We start from the raw sequence: 16,684 nt of genomic DNA on the forward strand, positions 1-16,684 counted from the left end.
ATCCGTCGCACGCGTGAGAGTAGGGTAGCTTGGAATTCGAGAGGCGGATAATTATCGAATAACCGACAACGTTCGCCTTACCTACCGACGTAATTAGTCGTAAAAAAGTGAGACGATTAATTCGCCGACTTTACGATCGTCGGAGGTTGAGCGGAGGCACGTTGGTGTCTTGCAAAAAAAAGAAAGAGAGAAAAAAGAAAGAGAAAAAAAAAATATTACAGATGCGAATTATCTTGGCGAAGTGGAAGCTTTGCGATAAGAAAAAAAGAAGAAGAAGAAGAAGAAGATGTTGAACAGGCATGTCAATTAAACGAAAATGAAACTAATATGAGAACTGTGTAATTAGCAATGCGCATATTCTTTTTTTCTCTCTCTTTTTTTCATAATAACGTTTTACAAAATATTTTAAATGATCCAATTAAATACTTGCTCGTAGAGAATCCTTGTCAAATTTTAAATGTTCGTCGAAACACGTGGTTACGTTTCTTTCTTTTCCTTTTTTTTTTTCTTTTTTTTTTTTTGAATTTAAAGAAACATTTTATAAAATAAAATTACATTGACATGCCTGATAAATGTAGAAAAGAGAAAGAAAATCGTTCTCTCTCTCTCTCTCTCTCTCTCTCTCTCTCTCTCGTTCTCTTTTTTTATATTTTTCTCACCGGACACTCCTCGCAAAAATCCCCAGAATATCGAATCTTATCCTTCTCGTGACAGTGGCATTTTCCACAGATGCAGTCGCCGCGGCCACTGCAAATCGTCAAGCTTTCCTCGGCATTATCCCTCGAGGGCGGAATACACGTGCTGTTGGTCTCTTTGCAATCACAGGTTTCGCCGCTAAAACCTGGCCGGCAATTGCACTTACCGCATTCGCACTTACCGTGTTTGCCGCAGACCTTAAAAGCATCGAAGTGGAAAAGAGGAAAAAAAGAAAAAAAAAAAAAAAGAAAGACATTAGTAGGTATCACGATGATGCATTACGTAGGAAGAAAAAAAGAAAAAAAGAAAGAAAAACAAAAAGAAAATCTGGTAAAAATAGTAAAAGTATTTTTTATTTACTATGGTCTCCTACGTTAAGGCCATAGTAATTTGTTTGATATCTATCAAAAATGCGTAATATCTCTTCGTATATATATATGTGTGTGTGTATATAATTAATTTTTATAATGAAAAATTAAATTCTTTTGAAATGTAAATATGTATATATATATATATATATATATATATATATATATATATATATTTTCTTCGTTCAAATCACACATTTTTATCTGTAAATAATAATTCGAAGAAATTATCGAAATAGGCGTATCATTCGTATATTAAATTCGATATTAATAATAATAAATATTTTCAATACTTTGTTTTTCTTTTTTGTATATTTTTAATATTTTAAAAATTTCATCGAGAATCTTATTCGATTCTGAGAGTGGGCGTATAATGAAAGAACACAAATGTCACATTTATTTCAAAGGATATAACGATATCCTTCGTTGTAAATAATATCGAAATAAAACGACAATTAGCTAACTCACCTCATCTCCGCTTCGTTTGCAAGAGAAGTTATCGCATTCGCAGTACTTCCCATAAAAGACTTCCTGCGGGTTCTGGCGTTTCGCGCAATTGCATACACCACATTTGCAAGTTCCGTGACCGCTGCAAATCTCGGTACTCGTGTTGCTTGCCTTGCAATCTTCTGTTAAGTTCTGACTAACCGAACCGAACTCATGTCCCTCGCATTCGCATTGTTTACCGTAAAAACCTTCGTTGCAAAAGCACATACCGCAAGTCAACGTGCCTCTTTCTTTGCATCCCAATGAATTCAACTGGTAGAAATTAATTATCTTTTTGATTAGATTATAATACGTATCTATCTGTATTTTGTTTTTATCTAAATTTTTTACTCTACGTATATGTAAATTAATCTACATACTATATATATCAGCGATAGAAGAAGTTTGAAGTATCTTATATATTTTTTTTTCTCTTCTACATAAGTATACGAACATAGATAAATGTTTAATGGATACGAATATACTCATATTTATATATTTCTATAAATTAAGATACATACCTCAGTATTTTCTTTCCTCTCGCAAGGACAATCACAAATAATTTCTATTTCGACGATCAAACGCTCGTTTATTCCTCGTGGCTTTATTTGCAATAATTCTTGCCGTTCAAGAGGACTCGTCGGGCACTCGTACGCCTTAAATAATCAAAATTAAAAATGATTCATAAAAAAGAAAACAGATAAATGAATTTTTCATATTATCTTTACCTTCAGAACTATCTCGAATTCGATTACGTTACCCACACGTAATCCACCGCATTCGTTTCTTTCCATTAATTTTTCGGTTGCATTCAAACATCGCGAATAGTATTTAACGTCGATAAACCTCGATTTATTATCCATCATCGACACGGAACTCACTAATTGCTAAATGAATCGATGAAGTCATTTAATGATATCTCTCACATTTTTTTTCTCTTTTTTATTGTACAGATATTATTAAATATTATTACGCTATTCTCGTAATTCAATGTAACGAAATTATAATATCATTGATCATAACCTTTTTCGATGAACTTTTTGATAAGAAGAAAAAAATAAAAAAAGAAAAGAGATTAAAGTTATTTTGTCATGTGACATTATATCGATTAAATTACACTTAATCGATCTCTTGAAAAATTTTCGAAAACGAAATAAATAAAATGTTATTTTTAACATGCATGTAGATATCTTTGAAACTATAATATCGAATAATAATCGATTAGTTTTACAAGGAAAAAGATAAAAAAGAAACATAAGAAAGAACGAATATAAATCAATGGAATAATATTTGATATACTGATTGGATAATCCTTTAATTGCTATTTCATTCGTTTATTAGCGATTCGAATTACATAGAAATTTTCTCGAAAATATTTCTTCCCGGAAAAGGATCAATTAAAAACCTCAAAAAAAAAAAAAGAAAAATAGCGCAGTTATGAAAGGTTAAAGGACGGGGAAAAAAAAGAAAAAAGAAAAGTAAAAGAATAATTGCAAAAATACCTCATATTGTCTGCTGATAAGGGCAACGATATTTTGACCGTTGCCCTCCATTGTATCGATGGACGATCCACTGATGATTTTACTTAAATGTTGATAAATCTTATAAACCTGAGTGTGTTTCTTTTTCGGCAAGGCAAATATAATATTAATATTATGCTCTCGTGATTTTTTATGGATCTGTTGAAAAAAAAGAAAAAAGAAAGAATTCGATTGAATTTATACATTGAAATGAATTTTCAAACGATCGGATTAATCGTGTGCGATTAGGATGATAAAAAAAAAAAAAAAAAAAGATTAATAACTAGTAAATACCTAATTCAATTGGTATTTCATTAAAACGATCTCGTGGATCGTTAATCGTATCTCTTTTAATCGTAAATCTCTTTTACATAATCTCTTACGAGTTTAAATTGGCATACCTGAGCAATGGACGGATAATCTTGAAGAGACGAATAACTATAATATCCCTCTTCGTCCAAATGACATTGACAATCGTTTGGTTCGACTATACCGGCCAACTAAAAATATCCTTGGGTATCGATTAATATTGAATACCATTGTACCGATCGTTAAATCGATAAATCATCGTTTCATTATAAATAAAATTAAACCTACTTTTCCGTCTCCTGCTATGTGATAACTCGCGTCCGTCGAAAGAACGAGCAAATGTCGAGCCTTCTCACGCCATCCAATTTCATTGGTACAAACTATTGCCTGCATCAAAGCATCTAAACTACCCTCGGGAAAGTCGATATTTGCGGAAACCGGTATTTCCTTCACTTTGTCCTAAAAAAACAATATATATATTTATTATCGAACATTTATCTATTATCGCAATAATTCGTTAACGTTTTATTAATAGCGATATCATCGAACATTTATTTCCTTTACTTTTAATCGTTTAGATACAATATGAGAAATTTAATTTAAGAAAAAAGTAAAAAATAATCTCATATACCTGCTTTTTTTTTTTTTTTCTTTTGTAAAGTTAAATTTTACCTTGAAAAGTGTTACATTGTCTGTAAGAGACAACTGATGTTTGAATCCATACGCAGGTGCACATTTCGATTTAGGGTAACAGGGATTTTTCAACCTTAAATGCAAATATATAATAATTTTTACGATAGGTCTGATTTAAAAATAAACAAAAAAAAAAAAAAAGAAAGAAAGAAAGAAAAAAAAAGAAAAGAATAAGAAGAAGAAAAGAGATAACAATTACCATGTCGGATGTGTATTACTCATCGGTAGGACAACTTTGTCGATGAAACTTCCAAAACCAAGACGAAAATTCGACGTTAATTTCCACATAGCCTCCTCCAATTTCAATGCCAATTCAGACAATTTCTCTTTGTATTTTTTCATCGTGGCGGATAAATCCATAAGATAATATAGATCAACGGGATAATCCTCTGCTTGGGTATATTTCAATATAATTCGATATTCCTCGTCTTCGAATTAATTATAAATATTCATGATTAATCGATTTGTCATCAATTAGTAAAAAGGAAAAGAAACAAAGAGAAAAAAAGAAAAATCTCTTTGAAACGAATGAATTAGAATGTAATTAAGAACGTATAGAGAAAGAGAGAGAGACATTATTTTTACCTCTTCTCAAACGTAATTTTATTCGTTGCGGTTGTATCTGAACCGGATTTTCTCCTTTCGAAGATGACAACGGACGATTTTCCAAAATAGTCATCGTACTTTTGATATCAATCACGTCGGAACTTTTACACCATAAATTACCTTCCCTTTGAAATTTATCTCTTGTTACGCAACGTACTATTTGTCCATTCGTTCCGAAAGCCTTTATAAAGACAAAATCATTTTGGGAATGTACATAATAATTTAACAATTTTATCCTGAATACTTGGATAAATACAAAAGTGTGTGTATATATATATATTTTCTTTTTTTTTTTTTTTTTTTTCTTTTCTTTTTCTATCAGATATTTTGTATTAGATAAAAATCTATGAAGCAGATATGTATATCCATTTTTTCTTACATTTGTCGAACACCAAACACAATTTGACGTTTGCAAACATTTCCCGCATGTCTCTTGTAAGGCACAGAGACTATCTGGATCCTTTTTCTGTTCGGCTGACACTAATATAACGATGATAGGAAGAAAAAAAAATAAAAGAAAAAGATAATACACGTTTTGTACAGGGAAGACGATTGCAACGTCTAAACGACTCATAATCGTTTTAGTTAGCAACGTTTTATTCGCATCGGCGAAAACTATTCCGAGGCCGTTGAAAAAACTTTCACATACGGCTAATGACTAACGAGCTAAAAGGAAGGATACTGCGGTATTTCACGGAAATGATACCGCGATAAAACGATCAGAGTGTATCATTAAATAAATATTTTCAAGTGCGATTTGTCTCTTTCTTATTTTCTCGCTCTCTCTCTCTCTCTCTCTAAATAAATAAATAAATAAACAAATAAAATATAAAGAATCTGATCACTTGTGAATGATAAAAATTTTTAAATTAAAAATATAAAACAAAGAAGAGAAACAAAAATTTCATCTCATCGTTTATTCTTTCTATTTATGAATCATTTGACGTTTTCTTTCGAGATAATCAAAATTGAGTCTGTACGTCAGCATCGATTATTTTATATTATCATTACTTTCTCTCTCTCTCTCTCTCTCCCTCCCTCTCTCTCTCTTTCTCTCTCTTTGTATACATTTATAAAAACTTCTGTAAACGATCGTAATTTTATTAAATATCTTCTTCTTCGTTTTATTATAAATAATTTATATTAAAAAAAAAAACAAACAAACAAACAAACAAACAAATGCAAAAGTTTCTTTTCCGATGAAATCAAAATTGAAATCAATTCAGTCGTTAAGATAGAAGGTTCATTTTTGTCTTATATCTTTGACAATATCTGCCAGTATATCTTCCATCTTGATCCTCCTGACAGTTACATTCCCCGCAAACGCAATCTCCATGACCATTACAAAGTCCATCGTTATTTTCTGGATCTATGCAACTAGTAGTGGACGTGCTGCAATCGCAACCAGTACCGGTCCATCCTGGTGAGCAATGACAGGTACCGCATGAACAAATCCCATGACCATTGCACAGCTACGAAAAGTTCGTTTAAATACGATTGATAAAGAAAACGTGTTAAATGGATTTATAGATAAAATCAATCGGAATAAGGCAAACTTTAAGATACGTTTTATATTAAAAAAATATTCTATTTACGATTTTATTTTTTATAAATGGTCGCACATAAGCAAAAAACGAAAAAGAAAAAAAAAACGAAACGCATAGGAACCGTCGTAATTGTACAAATTGATATCGTGAAAAAAAAGGGGGGCGGGGAGGGGGAAAAAAAAGGAAGAGGAAAAAAAATAAACAAATAAATAACGTTCGGAAGAAATGTGAAACGATGAAATTTGTTCGATAAAGGGAAATATCTTGTTAGATTAGATGAAAAGAAAAAAAGGAAAAAATAAAGGGAGTGAGAAGGAAATAAAAAAAAAGAAAGAAAGAAAGAAAGAAAGAAAAAAAAAAAGAATAAAAAAACAAAAGAAAAAAGTGCAGAAAAGAAACGAAAATGTATATTTACCCGTGAATTAACGCGCTCGCACGAAAAATTGTCGCACTCGCAATATTTCCCATAAATCCTTTCCGTTGGATTGGTCCGATAAAAACACTCGCAAAAACCACAAATGCACTGGCCACGGTCGTTACACACTTTTGCGGTCGCATTGTCGGCTCTACAATCGTCTATGGCGTTCGACAATTTCTTTGGTGAGCGGCGTGCCGTACATGGATCATCCTGTGCCCAACAATAGAACAGAATCAATAATAATATCTTTGACGATAGCAACAACTTCCGCAACATTTTCACGCGAAATCACGAATGCCGGGACGCGAACGCTTTTTAAGAAAAAGAGATTAAAAAAAAAAAAAAGAAAAAAAAAAGAAAAAGAAAGAGAAAGAGAGAAGGAGAAGAAAAAAAGAACGTGAGAGAAAGAGAGAGAGAGAGAGAAAGAGAGAAATCTCCGAATCGCAATGGACAAACTCGTGGAAGCTGAGAAGATATTATTCTCGTTTTAAAATAGTACTTTAATCGTTGAAAAATTCTGAACTCTTCGATAAGCACGTCGATTGATAAACATCCTACGTCAGAATCGCTTTTATTCCGACGCGAATGTCGGAATTACCAGCAAGAGAATGTTCTTTTTTCATTTCTTTTTTTTTTTCTTTTTCTTTTTCTTTTCATTTTCTTCTTCTCAAAGTTCGTTATTTCTACAATCCTCGCAAAATTTCTACCGATGATAATTCATATTCGTCGCTTTATATACGTCGTTAGAGAAAAGAAAAAAAAAAATCTTGAGAAATAATTTCCACTTTCGTTCCTTACAGTCTTATACATTCATATAATATAATATTACTATTGTAGAGCAAATTTTGTATTGTAATATATTTTTGTTTCTTTTGTTTTGTTTTGTTTTGTTTTGTTTTGCTTTGTTCTTTTTTCTTATGTTCTTTAAAGCGGATGCTCCACATACAAAAATCAAATTTCAAAATTTATTTAAACCTAAACGAGATACGCAGGGCGTCATCTTGCATATATCTGTGCAACTTAAATTAATGGTAATATAGATATCTTCTTTATCGAAGGAGTATATTTACGTGTGCGTATGAAATTCTTATCGCTAGATGGCGGTTAAAAAGAGACTGTTCATAAGTTCATCTAATATGAATAGTTCATTCAATTGGCAAGCACAGTAAGAACAGCATTGGCGACTGTCTCTTCGCTAGGAAATTTCGTGATAACAGGTAAGTCGAATAAAATACCCTCGTTCGAAATGTATTTCTAAATTGAGAAGAGGTAAAAAGGAAATAAGAAAGAAACCGACTGTATCGATAATGTAAATTCGTGATTCATAAATTATCACTACCCTACGAGAATCATTGTTTCGAGGGAAGATCGTACAAAAAGACATTATATAATCTAAACTCTCGAAGAAAATTACAAAGGTTTGAATTATTAATGGGCAGGTTTTGAAAGAAAAAAGAAGAGAAAAAAAATACCTTATTCCGGCCAATCGCTTTCCCCATTAAATTCTACAAATAGTTAAAGTCTCGTAGAAAAGGCGAACAAAAAAAGAAAGACGAAATTTCGTTACAAAGGACAAACATTCAAATTTTACTTACGTATCCGTACATAACCTTGTAAGCACTACAATGTGATTTTTTTTTATTTAACATAATCACGTAACATCGACTATGATTTTAATTTAAGTTATCTGTTAAATTTATCGTTTAAATATTATACGATCCTATTCTTTGCCACGGTATAATAGATCTCGTTTATTTATAAATGCGATAAACTTATTTATTTTTTAAGGTTAGATCTCCCGGTGAAACGTACTCGCACGTATCTACAACATCCAATAGTTATCGACGTACCAATTTTTTTTTTTTCTTTGCCAACTTAACCTCATTTTCGCCTACCATAACTTACAATTGAATTTCTACATGTTCGAATGCACTTTATTGATTCCTCGTTATACCCAATGGACATTCTATTAATAATTTATACGTGACATTATGCGACAAAAATATGCATTTGAAAACAAAAGGAACAATTTAAATGGAAATAGAATTTAAATGGGGATGGTTCGATCGATTTTTCATAAAATGTTATAAAAAAAAAAAAAAAAAAAAAAAAAAAAAAAAAAAAAAAAAAAAAAAAAAAAAAAAAAAAAAAAAAAAAAAAAAAAAAAGAAATTTGTTTCCTTTCGTCCCTCCCCTCCCCATCCCCCCGTCATTTCACTTCAGACGAGATTACCGATGAAATAAATAATAGAGGTCGTCGTAAGGAGCGCGGTAAATTCAAAAGCGCATTTTTCATACCGTTATATCGTAAATATTTCATCGGTCAACGGGAATATATAATTTACTTAGGTACGTATATACTTACTTAACTATCTTTAAATAGACCGGGAAAGCTTTTTGAAATTATCGCGTTATGTAATTTTGATGATTGTTACCGAATTACATATCTCAAAGCACGTGGTTAGATATTTTGATTCGATATTTATATATACATACATCTATATATATATATATATATATGTATATATGTATGTATGTGTGTATGTACGATGTTATAATTACCATTAAAGATAAATTCGTTATATCGTTTTTACAATTTTATCGACTCTTCTTTCCTTTATTTTCTTTTTTCTTTTTAATTTCTTTTTTATTACTCTTCAACAATTAAAAACTACTTTCACCTTTTTAATAATTATCATTGAGTGATCTCTCGTAATTTTCTTTTTTTTTTTCTTTTTATCTTTTCTCAAAGAATTTCTTATCATCGATTTTATCGTATATGAATAAAACTCGAGAAGTAAGATAATTTTTGGCATCTACTACATGGCTCATAGATATATCAATACGTTATTATTTTAAACGTAGACGACGGCGCCAGGATTGTCTATATTTATTAATATAACGAAGAACCTAACGAAAATATCTAGTAAAGAAAATTTAATTATGAGGAAAAAATAAAAGCGTAGAAATAAATCTTGGATCGATCGATCGATCGTTCCTTGCTCCAATAATTATATCGTTATTAATTGAAAAAGCAACAAATTTCTATGCAAGTACGTCAATGGTGAAATAGGTCAATTGCAATTTTATCGTCTTTAATAAATGTATAATCATATTTTATGACGCAAAAGAATTTTTTTCTTTTTTTTTTTTTTCTCAATCGTTTACGCACATACGTTTATATATTTGTACTTTGCTCCTAGCTTTAATGTTTCTAGAAACATTTGTGTAAGGAGAATTTTTACCAAAAAAGAAAGAAAGAAAATAAAAAAAAGAAGTAAAACTTACATCGTAAGTAAAAGTAAAAGTAAGTACGTAAAAGTAAAGCTTACATCGTAATATTCTTTAATATTATATATTACAATATAATATATTTTTATTATATTATCGTAACAAATATTATTATAATGTTTTTGTAATAAGAATATTATTATTATTATTATTATTTTATTATTATTATTATTGTTATTATGTAAAGAAATTTTTAAAACATTATTATTATCCTACGTTATAATAATATATTATAACGTAATATTATAATATTATAAAATCAATGAAAATAAAATATGAAAGTGTTAGATCATTATCTGTATCTATAATCATTAAATATAAAGAAAATCGAAGTAATATATGTCAATAGAAAAAAAAAAAAGAAATACGATCGATATTAGAACATATTTTTCGTATGTATAATCTTATCGCCATATTATCGACAATATAATCGGAATAAGGTGAAAAGGGCAAAAAATAATCTCGATTATTCTAGCGGTTCGAATTTTTTTACAATATCCTACAAACATCGTACTAAGATAGATAATATTTTAGCTATATATAGCCGACAAAAGATTTCATATAATTTTTCTTTGACTTTTAATAAAATAGAACAAACTGATAACAATAAATCTAACAAACGATTTGATTGTACGAATTCAATCGACCCGAAAGTTCTTAAACCGATTTTAAAAATCAATTCGACTTGTTTTATCCTCGAGCAAAATGAAAAACAAAAATAAAAAAAAAGAAGAATAAAATTATCTTAGAAAATGTCGAAGAAGATCGATCGATTTTTTAAATCATCTAGAAATTCACTTTCTATGATAAATTATAATCGTATAATAAATTTTTTATTTCCTTTTTATTTTGTTATTATTTCTTAATTTTCTTTTAATTTATTTATTTATTTATTTTTTCTTTTTTTCTTTCTTTTTCAGAAAACGAAACCGATACTGCAACATCGAAATGCATCTATCCCCTGTTTGCCATTATGCTATTAGATTGTCATTGAATCAGGTTGGTACATAATCTCCTCTTGCATTTTCCAAACGCATGTGACATAATCTTTTTTTTTTTTTTTTTTTTTTTTTTTACTTTTATTCATTTATTTATTTATTTATTTATTTTTTGTCTTGTTAATTCTCCTCATCCCTCTCTTGCATTAGAATTAATATATCTTATGACGAATAAATTGCGTCTTCCTTTTGCTAACGATTTTTATTCATATTTGCAAAGAATAAAATCATCAGTATTAATCATCTTTTAATCCAATCTTTTTTCTTTATATTTCCATAATCTCAAAAAGAAAAAGAAAAAAAAAATTATACAATTCGATTGTCATAATACATTATATTGCTAGAATTATATTTTAGTGAATATAATTTATATGTAATTAAAAGGAAAGAAAGAAAAATAAATAAAATAAAGTAAAATTAAACCATGAAACTAAACTAATGTTGAAACACTTTGACTGTGAATTAATGAACATTTTTTGAAATGAAATAAAATTTAAAAAAAATAAAAAATATAGATATACATACACAAATACACACATGCTAGACACACATTATATATATATACATATATAAATGTATAATGTGTAAATGTGTAATGTAAACAAACGTTACAATGAACAAGTTATCTGCCGTTACGAAGGATTAATTAAAAATTGTCGAATTGTCTAAAAACGTTGTAAAGAAAATGTTTCTTTCATTTTTTTTTTTTTTTTTTTTAATGATTATCATCATCCTCACCATCATAACAAAAATCATGCAATGTCTAATTTTTGTTTCGTTTGTATAATTTTCAGAGTGCTGGTTCATCGATATTTCGTAAAAGCGTACAAGAACGTGGCACAATGACATCCGCAGTGTTCCTAGCAACAATTGGACTATCATTGAGCATGTTTTCGTTGAAACAAATGCAAGCGTGCACACAAACACGTCGAAGATGCCATTAGGAAAATATGTTTGTCAACAATCATATCTACGCAACAGACAGAGAGAGAGAGAGAGAGAAAGAAAGAGACAGATAAAAGCGAGCAATCAATCCTTGGCATCGATGCAAAAAAGAATAAAAGAATTATTTTAGATCGTTCTTATAGATTCGTATTATTCGACAATTCGATAAGAAAAAATTCCTATTTGAATCGTCCTGTCAAGTAGCGAATAAAATTATTAGATACATAAAAAAGAAAAAAGAAAAAGTAAAAAATCACAATTTTTTATCCTAGATTTAATAATAATAATAATAATAATAATAATAATAATAATAATGATGATGATGATGCTGATGATGATGATGATAATTATTGTTATTAGATAATATAGGTCGCAATTGAAGGTATTTTGATTTCAATTTCATTAGTATAAAATATTTGTACACGTAATAATAATAATAATAATAATAATAATGCACGTTATAAGACTTATTATCGGATCTTTCGATTATGTCGAATTAATTAGCTGGTATAGGATTAGAGATAAAGAGAGAGGAAGATCTAATTTTTCACGTTGAAATCACTCTTACAAATTTTCTCAATCTTCTCGTTGAAATAGAAATTATTATATGCATGCATACAAATATATATTTATGTATATATACATACACATATATATACACACATATAAAATTAAACGAAATGAACTGTTACAAAAACAACATGGGATCGATTTAAAATTTTTTGTAAACTATGCTCGGTGGATACAAAAATCTCTCTGTTTATATTATCTAAAATAATCATTGTTCGTATTCATTCATTTATTCTTCACACAATAATCAGAAATAAATAAGAAAATTATATCGTCCATTTTCATTATTCGTTAATATTGTAATCAAATTAATTGCGGAAAGAAATATTATATAATAACGTTAATTTGTATTTTGATATTACGCCAATTTGTGCCATCTTTTTTCTTGTTTCTTTTCGTTTTTATTATTTTTTTTTTCTTTTTCTTTTCTTTTCTTTTACTTAAATAATAAGTCACGATAGGACCGCCGATTCCATTAGAAGAAGAAACGAAAGAATGGAAAAAAAAGAAACAAATATAACTTATCTTTTATTTGCACGCGATATCATCTAGATTTTATTAAATGCAACAATCCATGTATACTCGTCTATATATAATTTTACGATCTATGATATATCAAAAATTGTACAATAGTAATCATAGTGACATAGTTATGTACGATTGTTGATAAAAAATGTTTGATCTATCTTCTCCTTTATTCTTTTGTTTTTTTACCTATGTCCTCTTCGTCCTAGTTGACGATGTCCCAATTACTTTTTGATCTCGTAGGAAAAATACATAATATATATATATATATGCATACTCAACTTTCTTGTCTTATTAATTATTGTTATTGATGAATCTATACCCTTGATATTGGCAAACTTTACACGCACTTTAAAAAAAAAAAATTTTATTAATAAAATCAGTGACGCTTAAAGATAATCGTTTTTTAATTTATATCAATTGTAAAAATATAAATATAGATAAGTTTTATATATATATATAAAATAACAAATTTTAATTGGATAGAGGATCAGTTTGGATCAGAGTTCAAGTAAAACTTAAGACATGATATTTTTTCTTTTTTTTTTTTTTTTTCTTTTCTTTTCTTTTCTTTTCTTCTTGGGACTTAACGTATACATTTATTTATAATTATTATACAGTCTCTCACACTCGATATTTCTCCTGTCATAAACTCTTTCGCAATAATTACTCTCTTTCCCGGGCCACCTCCCTCTATCCCACCCCCCCCCCTTGTTCTGTGTTTTCTTTACTCCTCATGCAAACAATAACGAAAAAAAAAAAAAAAATAAAATAAAAAGAATTGAGAAAAGGAATTACTTAAGAAAACAAAAATATACGTCCCTCCTTCTCTCCCATCCTATCTTTATTTTTCATTAAATTTATATTAACAATATACGATTTTCAAATACGTATATATCTTATTATTCGATTCGTATACCTTCTCATTGAACAACTTTTATTCGCGCGAGGACGCGTTCGTTATTTCTTTACTTTTTCTTTTTCTTTCTCTTATCTTTTCTTTTTTTTTCGCATGAACAGCAATAACAAAAGGGATGCAATTTATTTGCAATAAAATTGAAAAGTAAGTCGCGATCGATCCGACGAAATATCCCACAAATATCGTGTTAGTTCTCTCTCTCTCTCTCTCTCTCTCTCTCACACACACACACGCACACACACACATTCTTTTTCTTATTCTCGTACACGTGATCACGCGAAGAATATTTATAGAAGCGAAGAATAAGCTAATAGAAAATTATGGCCGACTCTTGTAAAAAGGAGAAGAAAAATGAAAAATGAAAAATGAAAAAAAAAAAAAAACCGATAAACTTAAATAAAACTTTGGCAAAGTGCTGTTTGAGCCTTTGGCAAATGAACACGACCGATCTAGAATGGATCGTTCATCGATCAGTTTATTGATCACTTTTATTGAACGATTGAATATTTTCTTTTTATTTAAAATGTGATGATAACGATGATGATCATAATAATAATAATAATAATAATAATAATAATAATAATAATAATAAAATAATAATAATAATAATAATAATAATAATAATAATGATTACATATATATATATATATATATATATATATATATATATATATATATATATATATATACACATACACACATATATATATATATTTCTTTGTTTTTTTGTTGTTTCCAAAATATAACATAAATTTAGTTTAGATCAAATCTCGATATTACGAATTTTAATTATTTCTAATTTTAAATAATAATGAAAGTGCGAAATTTTCGGATAAAAAAAATTCCACCCGTAGCTTCCCCCCCCCGCCATGTTTGCCGCTATATTACCAATATATCAAGAAAGCAAAACGTTTCTTCTTTTTTTTCTTCTCTTTTTTTGTTTTTCTTTTTTTTTTCTTTCTTTCTTTCTTTATTTTTCCTCGATTGCCTAAACGCTTAACTACTTTTAAATATAAAAGATCATGATTATAATCACTATGTTCGTATAATTGATGATTTAATCAATAATTATACTAATAATTATCCTATGATAATAGAAAATTAATTTAATTAAACAATTTCATTAATTAATTAGATAATTAATTAGTGTCGTTAATGGGTAAAGAGAAAGGAAGAAAAAAGAGAAAAAACAAAACAACAACAACAAGAACAACAATTAATAGCGACGAAATACAACGCGTACGAAAAATTAAATTAAATAAGTGAGAGAAGGAGGGAGGGAGTTTGTATAGAGGAAAAAAAAAAGAAAAAAGAAAAAAAAGAAAAAAAAAATGAGAGAAGAGAAAAAAAAAGGGCTTACGCTTGAAACGTACTTTGCCAATTATCACAGACGATTTCGTTAAGAGGAAAAATAAAAAAAAAAAATAAAAAATAAAAAATAAAAAAAAATAAAATAAGGAAAGTAAAATGCGAAGAAAGAGCATACACGAAAATAAGTAAAACACCTCGACGGGGAGGGAGCGCTCTTCGAGGAGGGGGTGGGGCGAGGTAAAGGGATATCCATTTTTTTTAAACTTCTCGGCAAATAACAATATTATACACTAATGGCAGTTTTTTTCTTTCTTTTTTTTTTTTTAGGATGAAAACAAGTGACTATATCGTATCGAGATTATTATTCTTATTACGTATAAAAATATCATCCAACGCACGCATCCCCTCTCCCCACCTGTTCCTTTCCTTTTCTTCTTCTTCGCGCGGCGAGACATTTATTAGCGAAGATAAAAGAAAAGAAATGAAAAAAAAAAAAAAATACAAAAAATGGGGGAGGGAGAAAAGAAAAGAAAAATCAGTGAAATGCCGGACAGAGATGAGTGAATAATCAAAATCAAAAAACTGCTTATTATTCTTCGAACAATCCGAAGATATTAACTTCGAATTTTATATATATATATATATTTTTTTTTATTGATATATATATATATATATATATATATATATATATATATATATATATCAATAAAAAGAAAAAAAAAGAAGAGAAAAAAATTGAAAACAAACAGAAAACGAATTTGAAAGGTGATAAATACTTTCAAAATAGTCTACTATTTTTTGCGAATATGATTCTATCTCACTCACACGTACTCTCTCTCTCTCTCTCTCTCTCTCTCTCTCTCCCTCTGTCTCTTTATCTTTCTCTCTCTCTCTCTCACTTTTTCACTAGCTTTCGGTCTCTTTCTCTCTATTTTTTTTTTTTTTTGGTACGTAGGTATTCATGTATGGATGCATGTATGTGTGTATGCTTGTGTATGTGTATGTGTATATGTATGTACATCTCGTGTAAGTTTCAACACGTAGCATTTATAATCTATATAAAAGAATTAAATTTTATAAGGGGAGAGTTGGTACAATGCTGATATACAATTCTTATCTGATCCGATTGAATCATTTTTGCTTTTATACTAAAATACTCCTTTCTCTCTCTCTCTCTCTCTATCTCTCTTCTCTCTCTCTTTCTCTCTCACTTCGTTCTTATCTCACTTTATTATCTCAACTTTTCAAATTTTACAAATCCTCACTTAATCTCGTATTATTATTCTAGGTTTTCGCGCTGCAGCGAATAGGTAACATAACATAATTATTAGAAACATCTATACTTCTCCATTATTAGAATCATATGATTGATATCAAATGATCGTACCGTACTCGTAATGACACTTGGCAAGTTTATGAATCTCGTCCTCGTTTAGTCCGATATATCACGACAACAACAAAAATTTTTTTGTTCTTAACGATG

The 16,684-nt window shown here is 28.9% G+C and overlaps 3 protein-coding genes across 3 annotated transcripts in view; 1 reads left to right on the plus strand and 2 right to left on the minus strand.

The window, feature by feature from the left end:
- The window catches only part of LOC124425404 (integrin beta-PS-like), a 9,833-nt gene extending 1,409 nt beyond the window's left edge, over positions 1 to 8,424 (minus strand). The window contains exons 1-13 of the mRNA XM_046965693.1: positions 8,239 to 8,424; positions 6,641 to 6,853; positions 5,058 to 6,150; positions 4,658 to 4,859; positions 4,272 to 4,500; positions 4,052 to 4,145; positions 3,668 to 3,838; positions 3,472 to 3,570; positions 3,053 to 3,229; positions 2,279 to 2,437; positions 2,072 to 2,206; positions 1,533 to 1,823; positions 660 to 893 (exon numbers count right to left, since the gene is read on the minus strand). Coding sequence (XP_046821649.1) covers positions 660 to 893; positions 1,533 to 1,823; positions 2,072 to 2,206; positions 2,279 to 2,437; positions 3,053 to 3,229; positions 3,472 to 3,570; positions 3,668 to 3,838; positions 4,052 to 4,145; positions 4,272 to 4,500; positions 4,658 to 4,859; positions 5,058 to 5,252 — 1,986 coding nt within the window. The 5' untranslated portion in view covers positions 5,253 to 6,150; positions 6,641 to 6,853; positions 8,239 to 8,424. The remainder of the gene's footprint in view (positions 1 to 659; positions 894 to 1,532; positions 1,824 to 2,071; positions 2,207 to 2,278; positions 2,438 to 3,052; positions 3,230 to 3,471; positions 3,571 to 3,667; positions 3,839 to 4,051; positions 4,146 to 4,271; positions 4,501 to 4,657; positions 4,860 to 5,057; positions 6,151 to 6,640; positions 6,854 to 8,238) is intronic.
- Positions 5,908 to 6,919, minus strand: LOC124425612 (integrin beta-PS-like). The gene is made up of 2 exons (XM_046966165.1): positions 6,641 to 6,919; positions 5,908 to 6,150 (listed from the first exon to the last, which is right to left on the minus strand). The coding sequence occupies exons 1-2, from the start codon at positions 6,917 to 6,919 to the stop codon at positions 5,908 to 5,910; spliced, it is 522 nt and encodes a 173-aa protein (XP_046822121.1).
- LOC124425613 lies at positions 7,722 to 13,131 on the plus strand. The gene is made up of 4 exons (XM_046966166.1): positions 7,722 to 7,746; positions 7,788 to 7,860; positions 10,854 to 10,932; positions 11,726 to 13,131. Exons 1-4 carry the CDS (start codon positions 7,722 to 7,724, stop codon positions 11,873 to 11,875), a joined length of 327 nt encoding a protein of 108 aa, XP_046822122.1. The 3' UTR covers positions 11,876 to 13,131.
- The last annotated feature ends 3,553 nt before the right edge of the window (positions 13,132 to 16,684 follow it).

The sequence above is a fragment of the Vespa crabro genome, chromosome 7 (genome assembly GCF_910589235.1).
Source record: "Vespa crabro chromosome 7, iyVesCrab1.2, whole genome shotgun sequence".
Lineage (NCBI taxonomy): Eukaryota > Metazoa > Arthropoda > Insecta > Hymenoptera > Vespidae > Vespa > Vespa crabro.

Excerpts from the sequence above, each read along its gene's own strand:
- LOC124425612 (XM_046966165.1), bottom strand. The coding sequence starts at position 6,919 with ATGTTGCGGAAGTTGTTGCTATCGTCAAAGATATTATTATTGATTCTG. Across the intron at positions 6,151-6,640 it reads GCGAGCGCGTTAATTCACGG|CTGTGCAATGGTCATGGGAT; the intron begins GTAAATATACAT and ends AACTTTTCGTAG.
- LOC124425613 (XM_046966166.1), top strand. The coding sequence starts at position 7,722 with ATGAAATTCTTATCGCTAGATGGCG. Across the intron at positions 7,861-10,853 it reads AGGAAATTTCGTGATAACAG|AAAACGAAACCGATACTGCA; the intron begins GTAAGTCGAATA and ends TTTCTTTTTCAG. Across the intron at positions 10,933-11,725 it reads TTAGATTGTCATTGAATCAG|AGTGCTGGTTCATCGATATT; the intron begins GTTGGTACATAA and ends TATAATTTTCAG.